Genomic DNA, 14,952 nt, shown 5'->3' on the forward strand with positions numbered 1-14,952 from the left:
CAGAACTTTGAAATCCATTGAGAAAAGTCTGTTTGGACAGAACCCTGGCTACGTATGCATTTAAAGGGAGCATTGATGAAAAGGGGCCAGGCATGTCTAGCAAAATGATCATGGGAATGGGATTCAGGAACTGCTCGGGTTCTAATCCTGACTTTTACCTCCAGCTTTCTGGGTGGCACTGTGCCAGTCCCTTCACCCCATGTCTCAGTTCTGCATGTGTAAGTTGGGATGCTGTAGTAACACCTGTCTACTTCACTGAGATGTTACGTGCTTGATCAGTGCAGTGAATATGTGTACAGCTTTGTGGTGTCGTGAAAGAAGGCCCGTGCCTTGATGTAACACAGCTTTGACTCTCCAGTGGCCGAAGCAAACCAAAGAGGAGAGAGGCTTGCTAGTGTACTGTAAAAGGTGCAGGGATGTGCACTCAGATTAATTAGGAGCACAATTGAAGGGAGCTATGAAACAGCATTTTGGCAGCAAACAAATGCAACCTGGAAGCAATAATAAAATAGACAACTCTTCAATCTGTTTAACTTAAATATGAAATATGGGGCATAAAAATTGCTGTCTGAGCTATTCTGCTGATTGTTGAGCAAATAAAGTAAATTAGAGCATTTCGATAGCCTCAGATTTTTACTAATAACTGGCTGTGTTGCGTTTTTTTGCTGGGTGAGTAAAATGTCATTAATTTTTTTCTTGTGATAATCATCATGGAAATGAGCAGGTAAGGTTTTGTGCTTGTAAATTTCCATGATAATTTGGTAAGTATGAATTACATTTTTTTTTAAATATGCCCTAGATAGTTCTTGTTTTGTTTTTCTTTTTATATCGCAACTTCAAGTATGCGGTTGCCGTTGCTTTGTTCCCCCCATTAAAGATTATTGAACTGGAATGCTTACCTTCCCAAGCCAGTGCCTGTTGTATTAGGGCCATTCAGAGTTAGGAGTGGACAGAATTGGAGCACTACACACACTGTTCCCTCATTTTTGGGAAGCAGCCTTGCTTAGTCTGTATCTCAGGTTAGCTCTACAGTCATGGCACTAACACTTAGGCTGGAAGTCAATCAGCCCTCTCAGAAGCTGTAATGAATGCTGTTTCACAAACAAAGGCATACTTTTGCTTTGCAAAGTGCATCAATTTTCTGTATCTTTCTGCCAAAAAACATTTACTGTGCTATCTTCAACTGTTTCATCAGCTGGTCTGAAACACTTGCCTACTGAAGTCTCAGTTGGAGTAAGCTGGTTTCTAATAAACCATAAAAAGAAAAGGAGTACTTTTGGCACCTTAGAGAATAACAAATTTATCAGCGCATAAGCTTTTGTGAGTTACAGCTCACTTCATCGGATGCATGCAGTGGAAAATATAGTGGGGAGATTTTTATATACAAAGAGAACATGAAACAATGGGTGTTACCATACAGACTGTAACAAGAGTGACCAGGAAAGGTGACCTATTACCAGCAGGAGAGCAGGGTGAGGAGTAATAGCTCACCTTTCCTGGTCACTCTTGTTACAGTCTGTATGGTAACACCCATTGTTTCATGTTCTCTGTGTATATAAAATCTCCCCACTATATTTTCCACTGCATGCATCCGATGAAGTGAGCTGTAACTCAGACTAACACGGCTGCTACTCTGAAACCTCTAATAAACCAATGATTAATGAGTCTGAACAGCAAGAAACCTCTTCAGATTTTTGTTTGCTAGGGCAAAATAAATAAATAAATATGTATGTATAAAAAGTACTGTGGATCTTTTATTTAATTTTTTTTAAATCCACTGAACACACAAAAATCTTGACTAGATTTCCTTTCACTCACTAGTGAAATAGTACTAGGGGTTTTGATTATATGCTGTTTTTCTCTTTCCTTTCTCAGAATACCAAGTGAGATCAGTTGCCAGCCATGTGCGCCCTGACAGACAAAGTAAGTACAAGCATGTTTCAAAACAAACTACCACAGGGTAAAAGCTAGTAAGAGGCATTGATATTTAGTAGTTAGAGCAAGAGTCTTGGAGCCAGGATTCCTGGATTCTATTTCCAGCTTTGCCACTGACTCATTCTTTGACCTTTGATAAGTCACTTGGGGCAAGACTTTCAAGAGTTCAGCTCCAGTTGTTTTCAGTGTTGTTTAATACCTAGCTCAGAGAGGAGTTGATAGACATACGTAATATTTGATTTGCTATGAGATCCTCTGATGGAAGCCGCCTTGGGAATACAATGCGGTGTTACCGTCTTTCCACATCTTGTTTTTGGATAACTGAATAAATGCTCTTATTCTAACCATTTTCCTGTATATGTATTTAAAGTATTCTGGAAAATTAATACAAGCCTGAGCTGTTTGTGCTAAGGGATTTGATGAAAATTTGCCTTAAACTTGATAAAAGATTGATTATGACTCAGAATCCCTAATACCTAGCACAGTTCTTTTATTTCTTTTGTACAGAGCTTGTTAATAAGATCTATACAGAAGTGTTTTCATAGTACAGAAAGGGAGTGTACTCTTCAGAGAGTTCAAATAGACTTTTCCTTCCAGCTCTCTTGTTCAGTGCCACTTTTCGTAAAAAGATTGAGAAGTTGGCCAGAGATATCCTGATCGACCCGATTCGAGTGGTGCAGGGAGACATTGGAGAGGTAATCCTGCAACATTGTTTCTGAAAGAGAATTCAAAGATGGTGGAGGAAACCATCTTATTCTGTCGTCTTATGTTATTTACATTAAAGCTTAGACTACAGCTGTGGTCATTGATTGTCAGGAGGAAATATTTTGTATTCTTGAACACGAGGTCTGGAAAAAATAAGTAATGTAATTTAAAAAAACTTGTATTCTAATTTTACGATAACTCAGAGACTTTAAGGCCAGAGTAACCGTCATGATCATCTAGTATGTCCTCCTGCACATAGCACCACCCACTGTTGTAGTAGATCCATAACCTCTGGCTCAGTTACTGAAGTCCTCAAATCTTGATCTAAAGACTTCAGGTTATAGCCATTTACTCCAGTTCAAACCAGTAAGTGACTCATGCTCCAGAGGAAGGCAAAAAAAACCCAGGATCTTCGCCAGGCTGACCTGGGGGAAAATTCCTTCCTGACTTCAAATATGGTGGAGTTAGATTCTGAGCATGTGGGCAAGACCCACTAGCCAGACACAGGGGAAAGAATTATTTGTAGTAATTCTCTGTAGATCTAAGCATCCTGACTGTGATTGGAGCTTTTATTAATGCCTGGAGCAACACTGATACTAAGAACATTGCTCTAGAGAAAAAATAACTCATAAATTGCTAAGTTAAAGTCTTTCCCAGTTTGGCCATTGATTGTATTCACCATCATAGATCTAGGTTCCTAAGGTTTAGATACATGCATTTAATGAAAATATAGTAGTAGTAATAAATAAATGATAGTATTTTGTCTTTGTGGCTGTATCCCAATACTGTCTTAGGGTTCAGTACTGTTTCCATCAAAGTAGATAATTCTGCCATTACCTTCAGTGGCTCAGGCCCTTAGTTCCTGGTGTAGCCTCTGATTGCTGGAGATTAACAGGTTACTAGCCTTGTTACTGAGCTAGAAAAGATCTAGACCCCTTTTTTTTTTTAACTTAGAACTTTGTTACATTTTGTTCTAATAAAAATCTTTTTTTTAAAGTTAGTATATGTCTAATCCTGGCAACGCAACACAAGTACATTTTCAGCAGAGTGCATAGCAGTTTGGCATTTCAGTTTCTGTTAGTATGAGACTCGTATGGATGAATTCCTGTGTTTTTCCCTGAAAATGTAAAGGATCAATTAAACCTATGCACAAGTTTTACAATTGTAAGGCTCCTCATGAAACTAGTAATATAACAGCTTCCAGCTGGTTTGTGTGGGGATTTTGGCTACTTACTCACTTGGCAACAGCATAACAGCTACATGTCAGCTAATTGTGCAAACAGGTGACAAGCATATATCTGCTTTGAAGAAATTTTGCAAGTAATATATGCAAATTGCTGAGATCTAACTGTACAGCAGGACATTTGTAAGAGAATCCTTCCCTACAGAAATATGTACACGTGCCTTCTAAGGCAACACATCCTGCCTTATGTTTTATTAATAAAGAAAATTAATGGCTGATTAAAGCCCTTTGGTTTTTCAGCTTCCTTGTCAAGCGTTCTGCCTTGGAGAAAAGGAACCTCTTTGCTAGCTCAGCCAGACAGTGCCCCTTCTGTTGCTGCAGGGCAACGCAGATATTCTGGTTTCTTTGGGCAAAATTATGACTGTTTTGAAAACATCCTCCTCCTTGAGACAATTTGTATCAGCGCGCGCGCACACCCCCCCCCCCCCAAAAGAGCCTCCAAATGGTGCCATGTCCCCCGCTCCTATTGGCTTAATGTAGAGTTTGTACAGTGAACCCTACCAACACCACTATTTACCCTGATTCAGGAGAAATGTCATAACTCCTAGAGGAACCTTATTCCTCAGATCCTGCACAAGTAATTTTTCTGATAAGTGCCCCTCTCCATGTCCTTAGGCCTGATTATTCCCCTGCTCTCTGATCCTTGTCTTGCTTAATCTGTCTGTTTTAAATGGTAAATGTGGTGCTGTAGAACTTTAGAGACATCCTGGCAAGGTCTGCGCTTTGCCTCTCCCACACTGATGGTTCAGCCAGTCCCAGCCTTCTGTGCCCCATTGGGTCAGTATATTCAGAGATGAGGCAAGGGAATAAATACAAATTGAAATTGAAACTTCTTCAAAAGGGGAACTTCACCCCATTGCATCCTACTCCTCCCCCTCGCCGCTACACTTCTGATTTGAACCCCCGTGCTGCATTCAGTGTCTGCCTTGTACTTGCTGTGCCATCCTTTACCACTCTAGGTTATAACTGTTGTCTTCTCTTTCCTTCCAATAGGCAAATGAAGATGTTACACAAATTGTGGAGATTCTCCCCTCTGGTCCTAGCAAGTGGAACTGGCTGACCAGGCACCTGGTGGAGTTCACTTCTTCTGGGAGTGTTCTTCTCTTTGTCACCAAGAAAGCAAATGCAGAGGAGCTGGCCAATAACCTTAAGCAGGAGGATCATAACCTAGGGCTGCTTCATGGTGACATGGACCAGAGCGAAAGGAATAAAGTCATTTCAGACTTCAAGAAAAAGGGGATCCCAATTCTGGTTGCTACTGATGTGGCAGGTAGGGAACACTTTTCTCATTGGAGTTAATATATACAAGCTGGCAGCCTCAACAGAGAGGCTAGTGAATCAGCACAGAAACTAAATGCTGCCATGTGCACAGTTGACCCTTGAGAGAGCAACATGAGGGAAACTTGCATGGCAGCTGACTGACTATTCTGCAGCTAAACAAAAGACTTTTTTTCCAGCCTATCACCTTGTATCTTACACAAGATGGACATTTTAATATGATCACATGAAAAACAAGTTAACCAGAGTACTAGCATTCTGTTTTTGCAGCAGCTTTTTTTTTTTTTTTTTTTGTTCCCCATTTAATGAAAACAAAACCTTTTGGAGTGTTTTCTTAAAAATGAATTGTGTTGTAGGGGGGAAGGGTGTCATGTTATAGGCCAGAGGGTAGGCTACTGGCTTGTGATGTGAGAGACTCAGATTCAAGTCCCTGTTCTGCCTAATTCAGAGCAGAGATTTTCATCCCAGATCACTTCAAATCAGGCTGAGCTGGGACTTGAATCTGGGTCTCTCACATTTCCTGCATCCCAGACCAGTACCCTAATTTCCCCAAAAATTTTGGCTTCATTGAAATTTCATTTAGGCAAAAATATTCCAACCACCTCTATATACAAATCCATGTGTGCTACCTGTTAGGCTTTCCCTATTGCTCTGTTTCAGGATGTAGGTAAAGAGGGAGTTTGGATTAGGCTGAGGTCAGCAAGCTTTGGGTTCTGATCCTACTGGCTTATGTGACCTTGAGCAAGTCACTTTGCCTTTCTGTGCCTCAGTTTCTGCATCTATAAAATGGCTACTACCCACGTCATGGGACTGTAAGCTGTCTGAGAGTGTCCGATGAAAGGGGATAGAGAAGTGCAAGTATTAATACTAACTCTCACTCTCTCTGCCTTCACTGAGGGAAGCACAGCACCTTGCAGTTATGTGCATTGCTGATGATCCTTTTCCGTGCATAGAAATGGAAGTAAACAAAAGGTAGCAGGGTTTGCTTCTGTAGCCTTAGGAACAATAGTCAGATGTTTTTTCAGAAGAATGATGTACTAGGAGAGGGGTCTTATTTTCAGTTCTAGCAATACTAAACTACAGATCTGCTTGCCAGCTACTCTTAGAAAAAGTTAACTGCTCCCTTATGAAGCATTGACTGTCTGGTAGCTTAAAATCAGTTGGGACATTAAATAGTCTTCTAGGAGTGGGGAAACCGACATCAAAAACTTTCAGGAAAACAGTTTTTAGATCCTGGACTTTTGACTAAAACAAAGTGTTGTGTTTTATCTGCAGTATTCTCTAATAAGGCACTCTTCCCCACCCTCATAGGGGACATATTTGACTGAATGGGTCTCTTCCATCTCTAATGTCCATGATCCTGATAACTTGACATGTAGGATGTGTGGTGTTGTCCGAGTGGCTGTCATTACACTTCAGCTAATCAGTGATTTTAGCTATAACAGGGTTGGCTTAAATGGGTTGTTGTCTAGTGCAAAGGTTTCTCTTGTTTGAGCTGTGTAAAGTGGCCCAGGTCCATCTGGATGGGATTTCTTTGTGTTAATTCAAGATAATCAAGCTGATTGTCATGTTGCTCTGTGTTACAGCTCGTGGTCTGGATATTCCTTCCATAAAGACCGTGGTCAATTACGATGTGGCCCGTGACATAGACACCCATACGCACAGAATTGGACGTACAGGCAGGGCTGGTGAGAAGGGAGTAGCTTACACTTTACTGACTCCCAAGGATAGTAATTTTGCAGGTGATCTTGTCAGAAATATGGAAGGAGCCAATCAGCATGTTTCAAAAGAACTCTTGGACCTTGCAATGCAGGTACAAATAAAAACATATCTCTCGGCTAGGGGGAGCATCATCATTCAGTGGGTAGAGCTGGGCAAGGGGGAGATGAGTTCAGGAGCTCCATCACAAACTTGCTCTATTATCTTTTGTCTCACTATGTTTCAATTTCCCTACTGTAAAATGTAAACATCATACTTGTCCACCTATCAGGGGTTTGTGAGGTCTAAAAAGACTGACAGTGCCAAGGAATCCAGGATATGCTGATTCCAGCTGAGCACTGCATGGGTTTAAAGAGGCTTATTATGATCAAATCCTCACACACTTTCTGTCTTTATGGCAGGGACCTAGAAAATGTAGCTTAACTGAGAGTTGTGCAGCCATTGCTGAGACATCTGCTCTGTGAAATAGTTCTTACCTGTTCCTGGTATCTGCTCAGCAACACTGTCCAAACTATTCTGGCATTTCCACAGGAAGCATGCTTGATAGACAGGGTCGTACTATTGCATTCTGAGATTCCTTAAGTACTTTTCCCATACTGCCCAGCACATCAGCTGGGGAGCAGGAGATCTGGGGATAGTTTGGGGATGGAGTTAGTATTCTCATGACTTCATCTCTACATAGGTTAGACATTATATGGGTAAATATTTTGGAAATGTCTGAAAGGCCCAATTTCCAGTGTGACTTAGAGTAGGGCAGTGGTCACCAATCTTTTCCTCTTGGTGGTTCCTCCCCCCAAGTAATAGAATGTGTCTGGGCCCATGCCCCACCCCTCCCCGGTTCCAGAGCGGAGTTGTGGCCAGGCTGAAGGCAGTGTCCGGGAGTGGCAAAGAGTGGGAGCTGGGAGCCAAGTCGCAGCTGGGAGTAGGGGCCAAGAGCAGAACCATGGCTGCAACTGCAGCCAGGGGCTGGGAGCAGGGCTGGGGGCAGAGCGGGGCTGGGTGATGCTCCCTTCCCACTCCCTCATGGGGGATGGCCTGGGTCCTGCCATGCACCCCTGGATGTTCCTCTATGCCCCCCCGCCCTTCCCTCACCCACCCCTCCTCTACAGTTTGTGGACCACTGGAGTAGGGGTAGTAAGTCCACTGACTTTCAGTGAGGCTTAGGTTCCTGGAATCACTTTTGAAAATGGGACTTAGGCTTTTAAATCGTTTAGGCAGTTTTGAAAATTTTACCTTACTGGTTCCACGAGACCTGAGCAAACCAAGCCAGGCATTTGGCAGGTGCAACCAATGCTCATAAAACCCTGGGACAGTGCTTGTGTGTAGCCATAAAACTTTGCAAACTCAGAATGTTCCAAGTAACTGTGGCAGCACCTTTTTGCCTTCGGGACCTTAGTTTCTGCTTAGCCTGTTGCTGGGGTGAATTGATAGGATCAGTGGATCCTAACAGTGAAGTGTGGAAGGCCATAGACCTCCCATGATGAAGGTCATTAGAGATGTCTTTGTTCCTGTATTTTTACAGGAGAAAAAACAAACCATGAACATGGCATAAGCGTTTAATAAAGAAAACCAGAGCTCACAAGATGCATAACATAGAGGAAGCATCCAGTCACAAACATGGCATGACTCCATCTGCAATTTAGTTTCAGTACCACTGTTTCCCCTATCCTATCAGCTTGTGACAAGGTCTGTTTTGGAGCAGGAAATAAAACATCTCTGTTTTTCATTCAAAACAATCAAACTAAACCTTTCTCTTCCCACACCTGCATTATTGAGCTGTTTTTTTGCATTTCAAGGAGTTGTCTTTGTTTTGTACAGAATGCCTGGTTCCGAAAATCCCGTTTCAAGGGAGGGAAAGGCAAGAAGCTGAACATTGGCGGAGGTGGCTTAGGATACCGCGAGCGGCCTGGCCTGGGTTCAGATGGCTCAGTAAGTAGAGAATTTTAGGGGGCTAATTTCAGAGCCCTGAAAATGTTAAACTTAGAATTGGCATCTCTTACCGTGAAATCCAGGCTAACGTTGGAGCGTAACGCCACAGGGCCTTTATACAGGATTCAGCTTATCTGGTTTCAGACTGTTGCACAGCTCAAAATCTTTGAGATTCAAATGGATCATAGAAAACTCCTTGTGCTGGCCTTGGTGGCTTTGTTTAGAGCCACAGAGTAGGTCTGAGAAGGACACAATTCTAATTCTACTTGCCTTTTCCTGAAATCGACATTCAGCACAAAACCTGTACATCCTAACTGGTCGTGGGAGTGGTGACTGCGCCACGATAACAGGATATAGTTGAGCTGAGAAGCTCTGCACAGGTTGGTTCCTGACACCAAAAAATTATGGAATTCAGTTAGACTGGCTGGGAAGAGTCATTAGAGCCCTGTCTGTGCTAGAAAAACTACTCATTGCTGCCCAGAGGGTCTGCAACAAGTGTAGCTGAGCCGGCACAGAGCACAGTTTAGCTTGAAAAGTACTGATGATGTACCGTGTGCAGCACCAGTACAATAACCAGGGTCAAGGCCGGGTCAGCATTTAACCTTAGCTACTGCAGATTTTTGTTTTCGTCTGCTCTTCCAGCTAAATCATATTCAGCCCTGGTTCAGCTGTAGCTGTTGCTCAGGCATACATAAGCCCAACCATACATATAAAACGATGGGGTCTAAATTAGCTGGTACCACTCAAGAAAGAGATCTTGGAGTCATTGTGGATAGTTCTCTGAAAACATCCGCTCAAGGTGCAGCAGCAGTCAAAAAAGCGAACAGAATGTTGGGAATCATCTAGAAAGGGATAGATAAGAAGACAGAGTATATCATATTGCCTCTATATAAATCCATAGTATGCCCACATCTTGAATACTGTGTGCAGATGTGGTCGTCCCATCTCAAAAAAGTTGTATTGGAGTTGGAAAAGGTTCAGAAAAGGGCAACAAAAGTAATTGGGGTCTAGAATGGCTTCCATATGAGGAGAGATTAATAAGACTGGGACTTTTCAGCTTGGAAAAGAGACGACTAAGGGGGGATATGATGGAAGTCTATAAAATCATGACTGGTGTGGAGAAAGTAAATAAGGAAGTGTTATTTACTCTTCATAACACAAGAAGTAGGGGTCACCAAATGAAATTAATAGGCAGCAGGCTCAAAACAAACAAAAGGAAGTATTTCTTCACACAATGCACAGTCAACCTGTGGAACTCCTTGCCAGAGGATGTTGTGAAGGCCAAGACTATAACAGGGTTCAAAAAAGAACTAGATACATTCATGGAGGATAGGTCCATCAATGGCTATTAGCCAGGATGGGCAGGGATGGTGTCCCTAGCCTTGGTTTTTGCCAGAAACTGGGAATGGGCAACGGGATGGATCACTTGATGATGACCTTTTCTGTTCATTCCCTCTTTGGCGCCTGGCATTGGCCACTGTCAGAAGACAGGGTTCTGGGCTAGATAGACCTTTGGTCTGAACCAGTACGGCCATTCTTAGCTTCTTATGTAGGCTTGTAGACAGGGTCCATGTGACAGGCAGGGACCGGTTTTAAGGGGACTCTTCTGTTTTGGATTCATGCTCATCTCTCCAGATGTGGAAATGAGAATATCCTACAAATGCCTGTTTACCTGAGTTAAGGGTGCACCTTCAGATATAAATTTTCTTTTTCTTTCCTCCCCACTATTAACTCTTCTTTCTTTATGGACAGCTCCATCTGGTGGTAATGTTGCCTAGAGGTTAGAGCAGGGGACCAGACTCCTGAGTTCTAATCTTGGCTATTTCCCCATCAGTAAAGTGGGAATGACCCTGCCTCTCACAGCTGTTAGAGAGACACATGGGTGAGGTAATATCTTTTATTGGAGCATCTTCTGTTGGTGAGAGAGCAGAAGTTGGTCCAATAAAAGGTATTACCTCACCCCACCCCACCCCTGTCTTTCTAATATACTGGCACCAACACGACTACAACTACACTGCATACAATCTCAGGGCTGTTGTGAGGCTTTGCGATCTTCAGGGAAAAGGCATTCTAGTACAGCAGAGTAGCATCCAGTCCCTGAGTTTGGAGGTAGGATGAGGTGAAAAGTGTGTAATTTAGAGAGATAAGTTCAGTTTCCCCTTTGCTTTCTCCTCAGGACCGTGGGAGCAGCAGCAATGTGATGAGTAACTATGAGGCGTACAAGCCATCCACTGGGGCAATGGGAGATAGATTGTCTGCAATGAAAGCGGCGTTTCAGGTTTGTTTGATCACTCATGTTCCCTAGGTCAAAAGAAGAGCTCATGAAGTAAACATTGGACTTTTTACTACTGATCAGAGACAAAGCTCTATGGGCTTAGTTTTCTGGAGGGGCAGAGACCCTGTTGACTTCAGTACGAGTTGGGTACTTTAACATCTGAAAATCATTCCTTTCTCTGTTTTTAATTCTGAGTGGCTACACTGGCCGTCATACAAACAGAATACATGTCCTGTGCTATTCACACCACCTCTTCTTGGCTCTAGTTTCCCTGTGCAGTAAAACTGTGAAGCTATCATGGGTTGAGAGACTTCACCAGCAACCTATTCTGGAAACTTTAAAATATGCTTTTACAATTCAGTTCCTCTTGCAGCTTATTAATATTGCTTGTGTAGTGAAAACTTCCATTTCCTGCATTTTGTTCTGTGGTGTGGGTGCTCTTCGCATCCCTTCATGAATTATCCCTCAGTAGCACAATCCCACAGTTTGATTGCTATCAGGGAAGTGGAGTCTTTGGCTTATCGTCCACATATAACTAAATTCTTGGGAACACTCTGGCATCCTGTTGCAGTCCTGAGCAGAAGAGTTAATTCAGGATTCTGAATGGCAAGTTATACAAAGCAACTTTGCCATGCATCTCCTGTTTGCTGGTATTCATCTGACCAGTGCAGCTGCATTCCAGGATTGCCCTTGCTTTCCGTTCTCCATCTGGGCTCTGTTCCCCAGTATCAGACATGTGCTGCAACATTAAAGGAGTCCCCTTTCTTTCCTGTCTTCTGTGTAGATTGCTTGGCACCAGTGATGTACTGGGAGTTGTAAGAGTTATGAGATGGACAGTCCCTTCGTGACAGAGTGTACAAACAAACTCCATAATAGAGTCCCCTTCTTTAGCTCAACATATATTTGTATGTACTGCCAGCAGGTGTGTGCTTAATTCATTCTTGTTCAGAAGCACAGAACTAATGTTCTCTCTCAAAGACCGGCTTCTTAGAGGAGCCCCTTTCACATGGGACCTCCCCAGAGTTCAGGCCAGAGCGATGTGTGTGTTTGCGAGTTCCCCTGATGCTGTGTATTGGCTAACACTCTTTTCTATTTCCTGCAGTCACAATACAAGAGCCACTTTGTTGCTGCCAGCTTAAACAACCAGAAGACTGGTAGCTCTGCTGCTGGGGCCAGTGGATGGACCAGCGCTGGGAGCTTGAATTCAGTACCAACAAATTCAGCACAGCAGAATGCTGCAAGTCCTGACAGTCCGATTGCCGCTGCTGCAGTAAAGGGAATCCCAGGCTTTACCAGTGCTGGGAACCTGAGCAGTGTACCTGCCTATCCAGGTATTGGAATTCAGGGATACAATAGCACAAGCGCCAGCATCAACAGCAGAGAAGGCAACAACGGTGGTGGTGGAGGAGGAGGCGGCGGCAGAGAACGATACGGTGACAACAGAAGCAACCGCCACAATGACAGTCCTGCGCGCCATGGAGATGGTAGTGGTCGCCACAGTGACAGTCAGCGCCATGGAGATGGTGGTGGTCGCCACAGCGATGGCTACCGCCTGGGAGACAACCGCCATGGGGACAGCCACCGCCACGGTGAAAGCCGCCATTCTAGTGGTGGAAGCAACAGTAGCCGACATGGTGACGGCCGCAGTATGGGTGACGGCCGCAATATGGGTGACGGTAGGAACAACGAGGGTAGAAACAACGAGAGCAGGATCAATGAGAACAAGAAAGATGGCAGCAACCGGGACAGCAAGACAGATGGTTTTGCTGTCCCCGAGCCCCCAAAGCGCAAGAAGAGCCGATGGGACAGTTAAAAGCTGATGCATCGTAACCTGGGATCCACGCAGGCAGTGATGTCTTTTTAAGGAAGATCTTGGGTTTTGATAACTGGTTATTGAGGAGTGGGGAGACGGGAAGGAAATATGCGAACTTCCCATGTGAGTCGGTGTTGGTACATCTGCAGACAGCTTCACTCTAATGACATGTAAACACAATGCTTCTGTCAGGGAGAAATCATTTTGGTAAAGTTCCTGGGTTCTGCATTTAAATATTCGTCCACTCAAGTGACTTTCTGCTGGATTTAAAATCAGATCTCGTTAGCAGGAAAGAGGCCATTTGTTCCACACACTGAGAACATTAAGAAACTCGTCCAGAAAAGTTTAAGGTAGTCTGTTTTCTTTAATCAATGTAGATGTTAAAAGCCAGTCCATCTAGAGATGCTCAGGACCCCCTGTTTAAGCATAATCTTTCAATGACTTGCGTGATACCAAGGTCTCCGATCTATTCGTCCCCCATATTCTCTTCGAGCCCCCACAGAATTTGGTCTCAAAATCACCCCCCCCCCCCTTAAGAATGTATCCATGTGTCACTAATGGCCAGATATAAAAGGTTGATTTCATCAGGCAGCTTAAGGGATTTTTGTCTGGTCCAATTTACCATAATTCTACATGTAACGTAGGACAGAATCCCTAGCCAGTTTGTAGCAAATACTCTGTTGCCTTTGCACCAGCTGGGGGCTTTTATTTTTTTAAAGAACCCCTCTTATGTAACAGCCTTCATCTTGGTGGAAACCTGCATAGCGAGCGTGTATCTCTGCTGTGGCTGTTTGCTCACTGAGAGGGCTAATTGCTTTCTCAGAGAAAAGGGAAGCCCTTTAATATATGCCACTTTAATCATGGTCCAGTGTCCCCTTATGAGACAAGACTAACCACAGGGGAGGGGAACTCATTCTTAAATCCAGGGACCTGCTGCTGATAAGCCTTTAGGAAGAACATAGTAAGTAGTAAAGTGGGATGGCTCAAAAATCGCCCAATATTGGAGACGTGTAGTAAAAATGTAAAATCTCGCTTGACTGATTTTAACTCTTAACTGCTGTTGTGTGTATTCCTTGGTTTTTCCCTTCTTTTTTTTTTTTTTTTTTTTAATGATAGGAAAAAGACCCTTTTTGCTGAAACAGTTCTGTTCTCATCTCGATCTTGTTTCTAGAAAGAGAAGTATCGGAAACTGTCAGGTTTTTGTGACATTGTGACATTTTCTTTATCAGCTGTTCATTTACTTTCTGCTTGCTCTAGTAAATGTTTTATTACTGGGATACATACCTAGCATATGCCTTTTTTTTTTTTTCTCTCTGACCCATCTGTTCCTCTTCAGCCATTTTGGGATTTGGATTGAGACCTAGCAGAACTGCAGACTATACACCCTTCTCATCTAAATCTGAAAATGGATGAACTAGAGTGCCTGGCATTAAATGAGGATATTGATATATAATAGGCATCGCAGAAACTTGGTGGCATGAGGATAATCAATGGGACAGGGTAATATCAGGAAACAAAATATATAGAAATGACAGAGTAGGTCACGCTGGTGAAGGAGTGGCACTATAGAAAGCATAAGGTCAAAGTCAAAATCCTAAATGAATCAAATTCTTTCCCAGGTGTCTGGCTGGTGGACCTCGCTCACATACCTTGGATCTAGCTGGTTGCCATATTTGGGTTTGGGAAGGAATTTTCCCCCAGGTCAGATTGGCAGAAACTGGGGCAGGGGATTGCCTTCCTCTGCAGCAGGGGCCATGGGACAGGTTTAAAATAGTGTAAATGGTGGATTCGCTGTAACTAAAGTCTTTAAATCATGATTTAAGGACTTCAGTAACTCAGCCAGCGGTTGGGGTCTCTTACAAGAGTGAGTGGGTGAGGTTCTGTGGCCTGCAATGTGCAGGAGATCCGACTAGATGATCATGATGGTCATTTCTGACCTTAAAGTCTGAGTCTAAAAATTGTACCACAGTGTCTCTATGGATAGAAATTTCATGCTTAAGCAATAAGAGTATAGCAGTAGGAATATACTACCGATCACCTGACCAGGATGGTGAT

At 43.2% G+C, this 14,952-nt stretch overlaps 1 protein-coding gene across 4 annotated transcripts in view; it reads left to right on the forward strand.

The window, feature by feature from the left end:
* The window catches only part of DDX42 (DEAD-box helicase 42), a 36,018-nt gene extending 21,842 nt beyond the window's left edge, over positions 1-14,176 (forward strand). For all 4 annotated transcript variants that reach the window (XM_038385442.1, XM_043503333.1, XM_038385441.1 and 1 more), the window contains 7 exons: positions 1,876-1,923; positions 2,533-2,630; positions 4,877-5,153; positions 6,748-6,974; positions 8,699-8,809; positions 10,986-11,087; positions 12,187-14,176. In XM_038385442.1, coding sequence (XP_038241370.1) covers positions 1,876-1,923; positions 2,533-2,630; positions 4,877-5,153; positions 6,748-6,974; positions 8,699-8,809; positions 10,986-11,087; positions 12,187-12,897 — 1,574 coding nt within the window. In that variant the 3' untranslated portion in view covers positions 12,898-14,176. The remainder of the gene's footprint in view (positions 1-1,875; positions 1,924-2,532; positions 2,631-4,876; positions 5,154-6,747; positions 6,975-8,698; positions 8,810-10,985; positions 11,088-12,186) is intronic.
* Positions 14,177-14,952: the final 776 nt, after the last annotated feature.

The sequence above is a fragment of the Dermochelys coriacea genome, chromosome 27, assembly GCF_009764565.3.
Source record: "Dermochelys coriacea isolate rDerCor1 chromosome 27, rDerCor1.pri.v4, whole genome shotgun sequence".
Classification (NCBI taxonomy): domain Eukaryota; kingdom Metazoa; phylum Chordata; order Testudines; family Dermochelyidae; genus Dermochelys; species Dermochelys coriacea.